The sequence below is a fragment of the Bubalus kerabau genome, chromosome 1, assembly GCF_029407905.1.
Source record: "Bubalus kerabau isolate K-KA32 ecotype Philippines breed swamp buffalo chromosome 1, PCC_UOA_SB_1v2, whole genome shotgun sequence".
Lineage (NCBI taxonomy): Eukaryota > Metazoa > Chordata > Mammalia > Artiodactyla > Bovidae > Bubalus > Bubalus kerabau.
Genome location: NC_073624.1, coordinates 278,493,501 through 278,511,381, shown reverse-complemented (window position 1 = coordinate 278,511,381; position 17,881 = coordinate 278,493,501). Strand labels below are relative to the sequence as shown.

Below are 17,881 nucleotides of genomic sequence, written 5' to 3'. Positions count from 1 at the left end.
ATGAAGTCAGAAAATAGATAAAAATAAACAAAAGCACTGTACAGTCAGCCCTACATATCTGCAGGCTCTGTGTCCGCAAACTGAACCAACTTCTGAAGGAAAATTTTAAACAGAAAAAGTTTCCAGGAAGTCCCAAAAGCAAAATTGGATTTGCCGCAGCCTAGCCGGAATTCACAGCACTGACGCTGCACTGACAACTGCCAGCAGCTCATGGAGACGGACGGGGAAGCGGTGCAGACCGCGCCAGACCTTATTCTTCTGGGCTCCAAGTCCACTGCAGGTGGGGACTGCAGCCATGAAATGAAAAGACGCTTACTCCTTGGAAGGAAAGTTATGACCAACCTAGACAGCATATTCAAAAGCAGAGACATTACTTTGACAAGAAAGATCCGTCTAGTCAAGGCTATGGTTTTTCCTGTGGTCATGTATGGATGTGAGAGTTGCACTGTGAAGAAGGCTGAGCGCCGAAGAATTGATGCTTTTGAACTGTGGTGTTGGAGAAAACTCTTGAGAGTCCCTTGGACTGCAAGGAGATCCAACCAGTCCATTCTGAAGGAGATCAGCCCTGGGTGTTCAGTGGAAGGACTGATGTTGAAGCTGAAACTCCAATACTTTGCCACCTGATGCGAAGAGCTGACTCATTTGAAAAGACCCTGATGCTGGGAAAAATTGAGGGCAGGAGGAGAAGGGGACGACAGAGGATGAGATGGGTGGATGGCATCACCGACTCAATGGACATGGCTTTGGGTGGACTCTGGGAGTTGGTGATGGACAAGGAGGCCTGGCGTGCTATGGTTCACGGGGCCACAAAGAGTTGGACACAACTGAGTGTCTGAACTGAACTGAACTGATCAACATAACATTTACATTGTATTAAATATTATAAGTAATCTGGAGATGGTTTCAAGTATGCAGGAGAAATGTGTGTAGGTTAAATGCAAATATGACTCAATTTCACGTAAGGATTTTGGTATCCGAGGCAGGCTCTGCAACCAATCCTCTGAGGATTATCAAGGGTCGACTGTATACACTAAATATAAAGATATACTCCATGCATTCACAAGAGACCGTAAAAGAAAATACAGGGCCATTAATCAGGAGAAGTTAAATTAAGGCCCACTCATAACAAAGACTTTTATACAGTCTTTAAAAAAGAAAGTTTCCTGAAAGATTCTCTGAGATATATTAAGTTTAAAAAGCATGGTACAAAACTCATTAGGATGGCTATTATAAAAAAAAAAGAAAGAAAAGAAAAACAGGACACGGGTGTTGATAAGAAAGGCAGAGCAGCTGGAAACCTCAAGTACTACCAGTGGCAACGTGAAGCCAGGCAGCTCGTATGGAGGGCAGTACGGGAGGCCTGTGAGCAATCAAACTGGGAACTGTTGCAAGATCCAGCAATGCCACTTCTGCGTATACACACAAAAGAACCGAAAGGAAGGACTCAAACTGGCATTTATATACTCATGCTCATAGCAGCATTTTTGCAATAGCCCAAAGGTAGAAACAATCCAAATGTCCACTGATGGATGAATGAATAAACAAAACACAGCATATTCATGCAGCGGAACACTATGCAGCCCTGCAAAAGAAGGGAACTGACACATGCTTCAATATGAATGAACCTCAAACACATTATGGTAAGTGAAATAAGGCAGACACAAAAAAACAAGCATTGTATGATTTCACCTACAGAGTGAAACGGACAGAGACAGAGGCAGAATGGTGATTGCCAGGCAAGACTGAAGGGGCCTGGGGAGTTACTGTGTAATAGGTACAGCATTTCAATCTAGAATGATGAAAAAGTTCTGGAGATGGGCGATGGGTATGTTGCAAAACAATGTGAATATATGTAATGCCAGCGAATGTCACACAGAGAAACATTAAAATGATAAATTTTGGGTTATATACATTACACTACAATAAAAAAGATGCACTCAAAAAAAGCACAAAGTGCGTGGCACGCTGTCATTTGCATAATGCATATGAACGTGTCTTTGCACATATGTACCTGAACGTATCTTTTCCTATTTCTGTATAAATTATATATGTCTGATCACAATAGCTGCCTCCTGTGAAGTTAGATGACAAAGAAACAGGAGTCGTCAGAACCTTTCCTTTCACTGTGTACCCTTTATATGTTCAGACTTATGTTAAAATATGAATTAAACTGTTCTCTAAACTATAAATGCCATACTACCCTGATTTCTTTTAAGCACTAAAAACAAACAAAACTATAGCATAAAATAGTCATGAAATTTCATTTAAGAATATTTATCATATTAGATGGTTTAACTAATAGTTTCTGTAAAATTTCAATAAGATACACTTTAAATATTTCGTTGTATACTAAATAGTATTTCATTTTCTCATTTTTTAAAAATAAAAGCAATAAAATTCTCATTCAAATAAATCAGAAAATACATGAAGTTGGAGAATAAAATTGAAAATTTCACTCTTAATGTCCTTCTATAAAGACATAAAGGGTTATGGTAGACATAGTTTTTAACCAGTTTATTCTACTTAATACTATACTTTGGCCACCTCATGCGAAGAGTTGACTCATTGGAAAAGACTCTGATGCTTGGAGGGATGGGGGGCAGGAGGAGAAGGGGGCGACAGAGGATGAGATGGCTGGATGGCATCACTGACTCGATGGACGTGAGTCTGAGTGAACTCTGGGAGTTGGTGATGGACAGGGAGGCCTGGCCTGCTGCGATTCATGGGGTCGCAAAGAGTCGGACACGACTGAGCGACTGATCTGATCTGATCTGATATACCATAAACATCTTTCCATGTCAATAAATAGACATATATCATTATGTTATGGCTGATCATTTTTGCTAAAGTATTTATAACTGAGATATAGCAACACATAATATACATGTGTTCAGTTTGATGTATTTTGACAACTGTTTATACCCGTTACTGCCCAAAATTCTACTCGTTACTACCGAAAATAAGACATAAGCTATTCAGAGATGTCCCTTCTGCCCTTTTCCAATCAATTCCCCCCAACAGTAACAACCAGAAAGAGACATCCTTACCTTGTGACTCCTACCCCAATAGATGAGCTACTCTCAGGCTTCACAAAGCAGAGCCGTACAATGTGCTTTGCTGTCAGGACTCTTCTGCTAACATGTTTGTTAGATTCATCCATATTTCTGTATATTTCAGTAACATTATTTTTCATTGCCGAGTGATAATTCATTGTTTAAATATGGCACAAAATTTTAATTCATTATTCTATTGATGGATATTTGAACTGTTTCCAGTTTGAAGTCATTATAAAAGATTCTGCTATGAAAATGTCTATGTAAGTCTTTTTTTGTGAACATGTTTTTATTTTTCTTGGATAAATGCCTAGGAGGGAGCCCCCAGGAACTAGATTTACCTAGTCCCAGCCCTCAGGGCAGGGGAGGGAAGACAATGGAATGAAAACTGTATCACAGTAAAGCAGGTTCCTTCTATGGAAACAAGAAGGTCTTGGAAAGTCGATGAATGCTTAACTTTGGAAAACTCAGGCAGCCTTTCAGGAAGTAATTTCTCATCTTATATTCCCACTAGCAGTGTCAGAGAGTTACGGTCGCCGCATCCTTCCCAAGCCCTGGAGCTGTCAGTCCTTCTGACTGTAGCCCCTTTCAGGGGCTCTGGATAGCACCTGGGGGCAGTTTTAACCTGCACCTCCCTGAGGACTGCACTGTGCTCAGCCCTGCACACACACCCTCCCCTGTTCTGCTGCAGCCTAATAAACTTCTTTCAGGCGTCTGAACAGGCCACGTTCTTGCGAATCCCTGGCCCATAATCACAATTCTCCTCTCATAACCTGGAATGCTTTCCCCACCCTCTGCTATTGGCTATTCTAATAGCCTTTCCAGTTTCAACTTCAGGAAGGTTTCCAAGACCCCCTTGTTTCCATAGAAGGAAAGACTTTATTGTGATACTGTGTTAATTACATTGTCTTCCCTCCCCTGCCCTGAGGGCTGGGAGCAGGTAACTCTAATTCACTTCTTGTATCCCTGGAGTCTAGCACAGTAAATACTTGCTGAATAGACGATGGAGAAAATAAGGGAAGGCTTCGGAGGTGAGGTAATATTTCAGTTGCGTCTTAAAGAATAAACAGCATTGAGATTATCCAATGCACAAAAGGAAAAAAAAAAATTCTCAGCTAAACTCATGAGCAGATTCCTAAGAAGGAGAGAATAACGGTGACTGAGGACATCCACGTGGTTCAGCGGGGCTTAGAGAGGTGTGTGAGGGGAGAAGTGATGGAGGGAAGGGCAGACATGTGAGCGGGAACTGGGCCGAGCAAGGGTGTGCCCAGTGGAGGGGTCGCACTGGGCCTGTGGACGCTGGATGTCACTGAGGCATCTGAAGCCAAGAAGAGACACGGGCAGGCTCATACACTGGGACCCGAGACACACTCCTGACCCCCTCTGCCCTGGTTTCCCCAGCAGGAGAATGAGGATAATGCAGGATCTCAGCACGCAGGAATGATCTAGGACCAGCTGAACGAATACATAGCACTGTTGAGAATATGCCTTCTACACTGAGTAGAGTAACCACTCAGTGTTAGGTGTTACTCTTACCCTTGACAAGGGAAAAAGAAAGTGAGGTTGGAACTTTAGCCTGCAAACTTGGAAATTAAAACAGCGGTGTGGCATCGCCCGCAGACTGAAGAGGAGAAGCAGCAGCCGCACACAGGTGAGAGCTGGAATGTGTAGGAAGGGGCAGAGGAGGGAGTCATGAAGGGGAAGAAAAAGCTCTGTTCAGCCATACACGCCTAGGGCCAGGAGAAGAGCTCTGGGCCACAGAAGACCAAAAAAGGAAAGAATTTCAAGGTGAATGGAGTGGTCAGTGTCAACACTGCAAAGAAATCCCCTAGGAGGACTGAAAAGTACCCACAGACAGAGCAGCTCATCAGCGCTCCAGGCTTTTGCCCCTATCTGATGCAGCGGAAGCCAGAACTGAACTGAATGAGAGGGGGAGGGACAAGCCAGGACTGGAGGGCGGGCGCCAGGACGGAGTACGTGCTTTCTGAAGTAAACCTGCACCTCTGCTTCACTACTAGAATCAGCCATCTGAGACACGGGCACTGCTCTGACTCCTCTGATGAAACGCTGTGTATCTTTAGGCTCTAAATTCGATCCAAACCTGCACTTTACTCTGAACATCACAAGACACACTGTGACTTCTCATCGCTCTGCAAATTTTATAGCAGCCTTTGGTTAAATACCATAAAATCTGACCTGTATAAAATGTATAATAAATTAGCTAGTGTAAGAACTTTAAAGGTTATTTTTCCTAGTGAACTCAAGATATAGAATGTATGTAAGTTTGCAATACGTTTGCAATTGTATTATTTAAGAAAGCAACCTCAAACATTCCTGATTTCAGTAAGCAGAGATAGTTATTAGGACAGGGTAGAAGGTTTACTTAACTATAAACCTAAGAAAAAAAGATGTAAGGGAATGGTAGAAGGATGAAAGACTGCAGGCCTGGCAAAGCAATGTAATCCAGAAGCCTGGTCAAGACAATATCTAACTCATACATTTGGAGCCTTATTTCATATCAGAGGTCCACACAGAGAAGCTGGTCAAGATACTGGCAAACACATAAACTGTTCTAGGTTCCAACAGTTCAATGGGCTTCTCACTTCAACACTGGTCTCAGTAGCAGAAGCAAATGCTATGTAAAAACCCTTTCAATATCTCAGAGCCCAGAGGGAAAATGAATATGTAACATGCTGGGTGACAGTCAAAGGAAATGCTAAGGCTAACGTTTCAGCTGTTTGAATAAGGGTCCACATTTCTATGTATTATAAATATCACATAGTATTTAAACCGAATTTAGCTAAAAAATATTCAAATATGAAGTTTAAAAAGTAAAAAGAATGTTAACATACCAGTTATTTTCAAAATAAAACAAGAGTAGACAGAAAATGGGCTGATGATAACAAGGCAGTTTCTGTTAAATCCACTGTCTATGTGTTACAAGGAGGAACCATGACTATACTTGATTGAGTCACATAAAATAAAGAAGGTAGATGTTGTCTGCATGAATCTCCTTTTAGTTAACTAGATTTTTCATTTTAAAAAGCTTATAGAGCTGAATACTGCTACCACAGGGGGAAGAGTCAAACACGTCATTGCTAGCATAGATTATGAAGATCACTTGAGCTATGTTTCTGTTCAATTCCCATAATCAATTGGTATTCTTCAGGGACAATAAAAGCTTACAGAGAACTCTGCTAGAATTAACAGGTTCTTCTCTGCAACAGCTAGCTTGCAAATTTAGCTACAGACATTTAATCCGTAGATTCATCTTCAAAAAGGGAAAAGCAAACCACTGCATAAGCACTGCACTAGCAGTCACAGCACAATGCTGTCAGTGAGGCCGCTAGGCGCTAATGGTGCCACAGGCGTCAGTGATGCCAACAGGACAAGGTCAGAATCTAAAACAGCGGGAACAAACGCATGTGTCGTTTTTTCTTCCTTTCTGGAGCCCTGCTCTTCAACGAAGGATTTGAGGAGAAATATTTCAGCTAAAACATCTACTTCTGCTTCATTGCCTATGATAAAGCCTTTGACTGTGTGGATCACCACAAACTGTGGAAAACTCTTAACAAGATGGGACCTTGTTAAGACCACCTGACCCGCCTCCTGAGAAACCTGTATAAAGGTCAAGAAGCAACAGTTAGAACTGGACATGGAACAATGGACTAGTTCAAAATTGGGAAAGGAGTATGCCAATGCTGTATGTTGTCACCCTGCTTATCTAACTTCTATGCAGAGTACATCAAGTGAAATGCTGGGCTGGAGGAAGCACAAGCTGGAATCAAGATAGCCGGGAGAAATATCAATAACCTTAGATATGCACTTGACACCACCCTTAAGGCAGAAAGTGAAGAAGAACTAAAGAGCCTCTTGATGAAGGTGAAAGAGGAGAGTGAAACAGCTGTCTTAAAACTCAACGTTCAAAAAACAAAGATAATGGCATCCAGTCCCATCACTTCTTGGCAAATAGATGGAGAAAATGTGGAAACAGTGTCAGATTTCGTTTTCTTGGGACTCCAAAATCACTGCAGATGGGTGACTGCAGCCACAAAATCAAAAGACGCTTGCTTCCTGGAAGAACAGCTATGACAAATCTCGACAGTGTATTAAAAAGCAGAAACATCACTTTGCCAACAAAGGTCCGTCTAGTCAAAGCTATGGTTTTTCCAGTGGTCATGTATGGATGTGAGAGTTGGACTATAAAGAAAGCTGAGCACCAAAGAACTGATGCTTTCAAACTGTGGTGCTGGAGAAGACTCTTAAGAGTCCCTTGGACTGCAAAGAGGTGAAACCAGTCAATCCTAAAGGAAATCAACCCTGAATATTCACTGAAAGGACTGGTTCTGAAGCTGAAGCTCCACTACTTTGGTCACTTGATTCAAAAAGCCAACTCTCTGGAAAAGACTCTGATGCTGGGAAAGTTTGAGGACAAGAGGAGAAGAATGACAGAGGGTGCGATGGTCAGATAGCATCACTGATTCAGTGGGCATGAGCTTGAGAAAACTCAAGAGAGATGCTGAAGGCCAGGGAAGCCTGGTGTGCTGCAGTTTATGGGGTCACAAAGAGCAGGACACAGCTGAGTGACTGAATAACAACACGCTGCCGCTGCTGCTGAGTCACTCCAGTCGTGCCTGACTCTGTGAGACCCCGTAGACGGCAGCCCACCAGGCTCCCCCGTCCCCGGGATCCTCCAGGCAAGAACACCGGAGTGGGCTGCCATTTCCTTCTCCAATGTATGAAAGCGATAAGTGCAAGGGAAGTCGCTCAGTCGTGTCCGCCTCTCAGCGACCCCATGGACTGCAGCCCACCAGGCTCCTCCATCCATGGGATTTTCCAGGCAAGAGTACTGGAGTGGGGTGCCATTGCCTTCTCCAAACAACAACATATCAGCTAGCTTTCTTCCCCACAAGCAACACTGACTGACTCTGAATGGGAAATGTATTGGGGAGGCTGTCGTGGGCACACAGGACTGAGGGCAAGCTACAAGTCCAGGCTAAACAGAGGACTGGAAACCGTGAGAAGGCATGCCACAGGCACGACAGGGGCTCTGCCACAGGGCAGGAAGCCTCTTCTGAACGCACCAGTGCTACACTGGATGGCCCCAGCCTCCCCTCCATCCTGTTCCCTTCCTTTCAGCTGTCTACCTTCACGTCACTCTCCAAGGACTGACGATCCTGGGAAATAATATACTGACTGGCTGAGCTCAGATAACAGCTGACCTGTCTGACCTGGGGCAGGAAAATGAAAGATGTGACTTCTGTGTTTGGAGACCATTTCCTAAAAGGAAACCAGGTGAATGAGATGGAAGCAGCAACCAGTCAGAAAAGGAAGGGATGTGATTGAAGTCACACTGTCTGTTTTGAAACAAATTCCAGGTGTGGATACGTTATTCCTCATAGGATGGGTTTAAAAAAAAGAAGAGAAAATGTTTGGACACATAAACAACAATATAAAGAATCCAGAACTAAAGGGTAATTAAAAAGCATAGTTAAAACCATGCATTTGAAGCCAGAAAAGAACAGGCTCTACATGACCGATAACTGAATGTGAAGTGGGAAGAAAAAACCTTGAAAAAAATCGCATAAAATGCAGTAAATATAACAAAAAAATTAAAAAGCATATGCCAAAGAGAGACCAGAAACAACTAGATAACTGAATTATAAGGAAATGAAATAAAACTAATCAGTAAGAGCAAAACAGATAAGATGAAAAGTATTTGAATTGATAGATGAAAAATTTAGTAATAAGTTATACATACCTAGATATATGGCAAAAGAAAACAATAATACAGTTACAGATAATTTAGGAAAAAATATCATATTAACACAATAACACATAAAAATGTGAATGCTGGTTAACAGCAGTGTTAAAAGGCAAATACAGAGAGAGAAATACTTCTTGTTCAAGTAAATCAACTGGCCCATTTAGCACTAGTTAAAAAACAGGCAGAAGGAATTAAATAAAAACAGAAAAGTCAAGAGTAAATATCAGTACAGTGCAAAAAGTTTTTTAGGAAACAAGTGGGGGTACAAAAACCAACAAAACTAGTAAGCGCTTCAGCCAATCTAATCAAGATAAAAAATATAATCAGGTCCCACCAAATAATAAGGAAAAAAACCTACAGATGGAATAAAATCTTAAAATCTGCACAATCTAAGTAAAACACTATAAAATAATAATTTAAGAAACTATAAAGCATTATTTATATTCAAGGAGCAACATAAGACCTAGACAGACAGAAAAATTTGTCTTTAAACTTAGTTAAAAAAAAAACAATTACATATCTGACAAGCACCAATTCCATAGAGCATTACAGGGCAGTTCTTAATTTTTGAAAAGTTGCAAACCAGTGGATAGCTTGATTTTAATTAAGGATGTGTATGTGTGCATGTTAATATAAATCAGGTGCTAACATTTCAACTTAAAAAGTCAATACATTTTATGTAGTGTCTTGGAATCCCAGCCTGCCGTGACTGACCGGAAGACTGTGCTGACCACCGTCTCCTGTGGCCACGCTGCAAGCGAGGAAGAGGGGTCGGCCTCTGGGTGCCACAGTTACTCCTGGTGAGTGCAGGACTCTCAGAGCCTACAGCCCTCACTTCTGACATCTTCTAACCACTCTTGTAAGCATTTTAAGGATGCTGTCAGGGAAGAAAAAATGTCTGATAGATAATAATGGAAAGCCAATTCTCCCGAAAATACCTTTAAACATTTAGGTCAATACCTCTCAAAATCTTCCCCCTCTTTTTTGGGAGATAGAGTAGGAAGAATTAATCCCAAAGCTCTCTGGGAAAATTAAGCAGTCACTCATGAAAAGAACTTTTCAATAAAGAAAAATAAAGGAAGATTTAAACTGTTAATGAAACACCTCATAAGCTTGCAACAATTACAGTTACACGGAAAAGTCTATGAAAGAGGTCAGAAAGCCCAGAAATCAATGCTTATTTAAATACAATAAAGATGGCACTTCAAGTGAGTGGAGAGAATGAATGTGTAAGGGAAGGGCTCATGGGGCTGAGGCTGGCCTGGACGGTAAGCAGTGCGGCATGTCCCGCCGGGTGACCCCATCGGTACAATCAAGACACTCATTGGACTCACTGCACAGGATTACTGCAAAGAGTATCAGGTATCGTTTGTAAGGTACTTAACACAGGAAGCGATACAGTAGGTGGTGCACATGTGACACTAAATAAGTAAAAAAAAGTAGTTTATGCTAAGACAAACCCTGAACTCCCGGAAGCAGGGCGGGTGGCGGGAGGAGGGAGACAGCAAAGCAAAAGCCCCCATCACACCACATTAAAGAATAAACTGGAAGGTTTATAAAAGGGAGCAGTAAAAACACTAAAGAGGGGGGGAAAAGATCTCCTCTTAGGCTAAGACTCGGGTATGACAGAAAAGCCAATATCAAGAAAACAGATCAATACATTAGACTACATAAAAACTTCTGAAGTCTATTTGTCAAACACTAAGAATTAAGAAGAAATTTAAAGGTTCATAAAAAATAAGGGTTTATATGTGTGCATAAGTACTCTTAGAAATCAGTAAGCAAAGTACAGGATCAAGCAGTTCACAGAAAGTTCTGCCTGCATACATGAGAAAACATGTAACACTATCACTAATCAAAATTTTATCACTAAGCAAATTTTCCAATACTTAAATTGATGTTTTAGAAAAAAATTACATTGCAAATATGCAGAGAATTTCATCTGCTAATATGCAGAGAAATTGGTACATTTGTAAATGAAGAACACACTGAAACCACCTTTACAGGGATCACTTTGATTTATATGCTTCAAAAAAATCTTTAAAACATTAAGCCCCTTTGACGTAGTAATTCCATCGCAAGGACAAAGCTGGAACATAAGAATTTCAATGGAGAAGTTTCAGGTCACTTTTTCAGAAATGAACCAAGAATCAAGGTAATAAAAGGATATGGAGAAATATTTTAAGTTTCATTTATAAAGCTAAGAGTTTTCACCTTCTGAAAAGTCGACACATGTTTCACTGCAAAATTAATGTATTTAATATTACCTAATTTCAAAAAGCAATAGTTTTAAACAACAAACCTTTTAACAGCATCCTTCTTCTGAACATCTATAGCTTCCCACCACTTCGAAAGGTAAGAGATCTCAGACCATATAAATTTTCTCCGTGGGTCTTCTTTCAACTTGACAACCATATTATTAAAAATATACTGAGTCTTCTCTCTAAAGTAGTCATCAAAGGTCTTCAACCAACCTAAATTAAGACACAAATATATCACAAAGGTCTGATGTAAACTCAGTCACACTCAATTGCATTTTGTATAACCTTAGGGGTTTCATTCATACAAAGACAACTAAAAATTTAGCAAATATTTTCAGTTAATGAAATTCCACTGAATGGACATGAGACTCAAAAAGCCACTAATACTGAAATGATAAAAAGACTCTGAAAACTGTACAAATTCAGATATCAATGAGAAAAATGAGAAAGCTGAAAAACATTTATTCATACTTAACAATTACAGTATCTAATTCAACTACTTATAATTTATCTCTAATTTAAGGAATTTTTTTTTAATTAAAAAAACCCAAACAACATTAGCAAGTTGGACGTAATACTCTTTTAATACAGAATCAAAATTTTATTCTCTCTGCTGCTGCTGCTCAGTTGCTCAGGCCCGTCCAACTTTGTGACCCAGGGACTGCAGCCCACCAGGCTCCACTGTCCGTGCGATTCTCCAGGCAAGAACACTGGCGTGGGCTGCCATGCTCTCCTCCAGGGGACCTTCCCAACCCAGGGCTTGAACTCTGGTCTCCTGCATTGCAGGCAGATTCTTGACCACTGAGCCACCAGTGAAGTCTGTTTATTCTCTCATAGCACATCTAAAATTTCTTCTTCATTAAGTACCCAAAACTAAGAAAAAGAAAATCACAAGTACAAACTATATCAAAAGCCTAGAAACAGAGCAATAAGGTAATTACAGAAATAGTATGAATACTAACAAGAAGAATTCTGCCAAAAATGGCCATGAGTTCCCCAAAAGCTGCTCATTATTCTACTTTTTTTGAAGAACAAATTGACAATAATCAAACAACAAATGTATACACATCCATATAAAGTTGTTTTCAAAAAAGAACTGCGACAACTCAATTCTTTGCCTTTTCCTATGACTTCTCAAATATCCTGGAAATTTTATCTAAAGACATTTACAATTTGACTATTAAGAAACATTTTTAACAAGATCTATAGTTCCAAATGCAGCCCCATCCAGCCAAGTAATAAAGCAACACGACAAGAAGCTGAGGCAAAACACACACAGCCGTCAATCCCACCTACTGGTGGGAGATAAAATGTCCTCGGTGAGAATCACCTCTTATCTGTGACATCTTACAGGAAGGGGAGTTTCTATACAGACAGGCAAAACTGCTGTTCTATTGTTTCCAAGTCTCAAACATGTGGGAGGTCTAAAATACAAAGGGTCCCATGAGCTATTTCTTTTGTCTGTCTACAATTAAGTGATAGTCAATGCATACTATATTTGCTGACAAATAACAAAAACGTGCAAGGGCTGAGCAGGCAATATACTCTTGACAATGCAAACATGAGATTCTAATGGGCACTGCCACTAGGACTGCATTTCTCCCTTTGGCTTTAACTGAAATCTGTTCATTCTACAATTATTTATTGAGCACCCACAAAGTGATGGGTATTGGAGCTATGCGCCAGATAGGATATAGTTTAAAATATTCTTTAAAGAACTTTCTTGGCCTGGGACACTTTTAAGCTGGGTGTCTCCACCGAGCACTACCTGAGTGATTCAGCCTTTCCATGCCACAGCTACAGCCCTCGGCGGCGGCTGCAGCTACAAGCGTCATCAGCCTCTAACTCCAGCGCTCTTGCCTGCAGAATCCCAGGGACGGGGAGCCCGGTGGGCTGCGGTCCATGGGGTGGCTAAGAGGCAGACACGACTGAGCGACGTCACGTTCACTTTTCACTTTCATGCACTGGAGAAGGAAATGGCAACGCACTCCAGTGTTCTTGCCTGGAGAATCCCAGGGACGGGGGAGCCTGGTGGGCTGCCGTCTATGGGGTCACACAGAGTTGGACACGACTGAAGCGACTTAGCAGCAGCAGCAGCAGCCTTTAACTACCCAAGCTCAGGACACACTACAGCACTTGATGACATGGCTGCGGCTGCTGTTGTTATTATAATAATCATCAGCCTTTAACTACCCTTTTCACATCTCTACAATCAAACCAGGTCAAAGGAGAAATAAAAGATATTCCTAATTTCCAATTTTGAAAAGTATACAATTTATTTACAAATTAAATAAACGGCTCCACATCTTAAACATATGGGTTACCCAATACGTTAGCATAGAACTCATTCTATGTCCCTTTAATAGGCTGGATTTGTCCTCTTGAAATGCATACGTTGAAGTCCTAACAGCGAGTAACTTCAGAATATGACTGTATTTGGACATAATGTTGCCAAAGACAGGCTTCCCTGGTGGCTCAGAAGGTAAAGCGTCTGCCTGCAATGCAGGAGACCTTGGTTCGATCCCCAGGTCAGGAAGATTTCCTGGAGAAGGAAATGGCAACCCAGTCTAGTACTCTTGACAGGAAAATTCCATGGACGGAGGAGCCCGGTAGGCTACAGTCCATGGGACTGCAAAGAGTCGCACATGACTGAGCAACTTCCCTTGTCTCCAAAGAGATGATGAAGATAAAATAATGTCATGAGAATGGAGCCTAATCCAGTACAGGCATAACTTGCTTTATTGCGCTTTGCTTTATTTGGCTTCACAGATGTTGCATTTTTTATAAATAGAAGGTTTGTGGCAACCCTCTGTCAAACAAAGAGATCAGGGCCATCATTCCAACAGCATTTGCTCACTTTATGTGTCTGTCACATTTCAGTAATTCTATTCTAAAATTTTTAACTGTGATCATATTTGTCACCATGAACTGTAAGCAGCGATCCTGACGCTACACCTGCAACTGCTCCGGGCTCCACGAGCCACGCCCGTGTAAGACGGTGAACTGAGTGTTCTGACTGCTCTAAAGGCCCTTCTTCATCGCCCCCCTCCTCCAGCCTCCCTATTCCCTGAGACAAAATAAAATCAAAAGTAGACCACTGAACAGCCCTACAATAACCTCTTAATGTTCAAGTGAAAGGACGAGTCCCATGTCCCTCACTTTTAATCAGAAGCTAGAAATGATTAACCTTAGTAAAGAAGGTTTGTTGAAAGCCAAGATGGCCAAAAGCTAGATGAATTGCCCTGAAATAGCCACGCGATGAACGCAATGGATAAGTTCTTAAAGGAAATGAAAACTGCTACTCCAATGAACACATGAATGATAAAAAGCTAAACAGCCCTATTGCTGATATGGAGAGTTTTGGTGCTCTGGATAGAAGATCAAACCAGTAACACGTTCTCTTAAGTAAAAGCCAAACCTAGACCAAGGCCTAACTCTCTCCAGTTCTATGATGGCTGAAGGAGTTGAGGAAGATAAAGAAGAAAAGTCTGAAGCTAGTAGAGGCTGGTTCATGAGATTCAAAGAAAGAAGCCATCTCCATAACATTCAAGTGCAACAGCAAGGGAAACAGCAAGTGCTAATGTAGAAGCTGCAGCAAGTTATCCAGAAAAATCTAGCTAAGATCATGAACAAAGGTGGCTACATTAAACAAGACATTTGCAATGTAGATGAAAGAGCATTCTTTGAAGGAGATGCTATCTCAGACTTTGTTAGCTAGAAAAGAGAAATCAATGCCTGGCTGCAAAGCCCCACAGGACAGGCTGACTGACTTGTTAGGGGATAATGTAGCTGGTGACTTGAAGTTAAAGCCAGTGCTCATTTACCATTCCAAAACCTCAAGGGCCCTTAAGAATTATGCAAATCTATTCTGTCTGTGCTCTATAAATGGAAGAGCAAGCTTAGATAACAGCACGTATGTTTACCATAGGATGTACTGAATATTTTAAGCCCATTACTGAAATCTTCTACTCAGAAAATAAGATTCCTTTCAAAACAGTCCTGCTTATTAACAATGGTCAGCTGGTCACGCAGGATCTCTGATGAAGATACACAACAACATTCACATTGGTTTCATGCCCACTCATACAACATCCATTCGGCAGCTCATGGATCAAGTACTAATTTTGACTTTCAAGTCTTATGCTTTAAGAAATACCTTTCATAAGACTATACAGCTGTCATAGATGGTGATTTCTCTGATGGGTCAGAGCCAAGTCAACTGAAAAACTTCTGGAAAAAACTGACCATTTTAGATGCCATTATTAACATCTGCAATTCATGGGAAGAGGTCAAAATATCAATGCAACAGGATTTTGGAACGTATTGACTCCAGTCTTCATGGATAATTTCAGGGGTTCAAGACTTTAGCAGAGGAAGTCACTGTAAATGTGGTAAAATTAACAGTGGAGCCCAAAAGGAATTTCCCTGGTGGTCCAGTGGTTAAGACTCCAGAAGACCCTTGAGAGTCCCTTGGACTGCAAGGAGATCAAACCAGTCAATTCTAAAGGAAACAACCCCGAATAGTCAATGGAAGGACAGATGCTGAAGCTGCAGCTCCAATACTTTGGCCACCTGATGCAAACAGCCAACTCATTGGAAAAGACATTGATGCTGGGAAAGACTGAAGGCAGGAGGAGAAGGGGATGACAAAGGATGAGATAGTTGGGTTTTATCATCAACTCAAAGGACATGAATTTGAGCAAACTCTGGGAGATGATGAAGGACAGGGAAGCCTGGCATGCTGCAGTCCATGGGGTTGCAAGGAGTCAGACATGACTGAGCGACTGAACAACAAAGACACCACTTTCTACCTAAATTTTAACAAAAGTCAAAATTAATCCGAATTATTTGACTTATAAACTCAATTAAAAAAAAGAACTACCAGCAGTGAAATGACTCTGAAATTAATTTCATAATAAAATACAAGCATAAGAGGCAAATTTAGAAGAAATAGTCTTTATGACGTTTAATAAGTTAAAGGCTTTTTTAAAATACGACTACTTATTTTCATAAGTTATACTTTGTGATGAACTCAGGCCATTTCAAAGAATAGTTTATCAGGGGAGTGTTCATAGAGGAATCACAGTGACTGATTAATCCATTTTACCTTCAACACTTCATTCGCCCTTCAACAATCATGCAGACAATATGTCAAAGATATTTACGAGAGCTAGAAGACAAGCTCAGAGATGTCAACTTAAAAGGCTTCCATAAAACTCATCTATAATAGATATGAATATCACTACAATGCAGCACAATTAATGTAGAATGAACAGAAAGATAGCCTCTTGCAGTTTTCAATACTGCGTAATATAACAGTAAATTAGCTTTTATTGCTCTTATACAATAGAGTAATCAAGTATTCCCTTTTACACTGAATTGACTCTTTCTTCTCTAAATTACTGTAAAACTCCAACTGTATATTAACATGAGACCAATCACAAAGATAGCATTTTAAAAAACTTGTATGGGATAAATTTTTGTAATATAAAATTACATTCCTATGTCGAGATTTAATAATCTTGGGACATTCAGATGCAAACTGATTTACTTAAATGGTCAATTCACAGCCTTTTTCTTTCCCTTGAATATACTTAGAAATTGAAACAGGGCTAGAACAGCATTAAGAATACCTTTCAATTTATCCTTTTACATTCTAACAACACCATCACCCATAAAACAGCTAATCACTATTTTAAATAAGTGGGGAAATGTTAAAAACAAAGAGTACACAATTAGAAGTTTTATTCAGCCATAATTCTAAAGTCATTATCACTATTTTATCAGAAAAATTTTTAATTTCTAAAATATAAAAATAACAGTTGAAAACTATTGCTTATTCTTAATCATAAATAAATACACACCTAATAACTGTTCACTAACAAAACACAATTTATTTTTTAAATTGTGGACTTGTGATCTAGCTTAAAGTCTGCAGGCTTTGTGGGATCTGAGGTCTGAGGAGCGCTTCGTCTGTCTGGTAGAGGGCACATACAGGACCACCCAGGGGCCTGGGCAGGAGCGCCTGCCCTGCGCACTGGACCCCAGGGCTCTCCCTGCTCCTCCTCTGAGCCCACCCTTTCCACAAGACAAACCCACCAGGCAAAGGCCATGCCCACCCACTGGCTGTGTGGTGCCCTTCTCAGTCCCCAGGGCTTGGATATCCGCGTCTGATCATCCCACAGCCAGCTTCTTGAGCCTCCCAGGGCCTCTGCTAGGCCACCCCTGCCAGGACAGATGAACTTGCAGGTGGCCAATAGCCTGGCAGTAGCCAGGAGGTGCAGTTTGCAGGGGTATGGGAAGAGGGCTGGGGTGTCTGCCAGAAGAATCCTCCTGGGTTCAGGCAGGGCCGGGCTGCCCAGAGGCTAACGCTCCCCACAGCAGCACAGCCAATGCGGAAGTGCAGCCCAGGCACTCTAAATCCTCACCTGGCCTTCCAGATCACTGAGCTATTATATCCTAAGGCAACAGGAAAAGATCTATTTTATTTAGCAATGTATTAGTTTGATTTATAACGTTTAAATGTTTAGACATAGTGTTTGAAGGCCTCCATGTACTTTTGCCCCAGGTCATGCAAGTTTTAGAAGTGAGCCTAGATAAACAGTGCAAGCTGAACTTCAAACAAGTCAATTCTCATGACTCGAGCACCTGGTACAGTCCACAACAGCAAAAGGTCAGTAAGTACTTGATAGATGAATGAACTGTATGGCTAAAAGGACTGGAAAAAATATGTATGTGGAGTAAAAAATGCAAATTTACTACTTCAACTGAAAATGAAACCAAAGGTCAAAGACACCACA

The 17,881-nt window shown here is 41.0% G+C and overlaps 1 protein-coding gene across 1 annotated transcript in view; it reads right to left on the bottom strand.

Annotated features, from left to right (window-relative positions):
- Positions 1-17,881, bottom strand: part of MAN2A1 (mannosidase alpha class 2A member 1) — a 208,106-nt gene that overhangs the window by 130,451 nt on the left and 59,774 nt on the right. Inside the window, exon 4 of the mRNA XM_055565880.1 lies at positions 11,123-11,294. Coding sequence (XP_055421855.1) covers positions 11,123-11,294 — 172 coding nt within the window. The remainder of the gene's footprint in view (positions 1-11,122; positions 11,295-17,881) is intronic.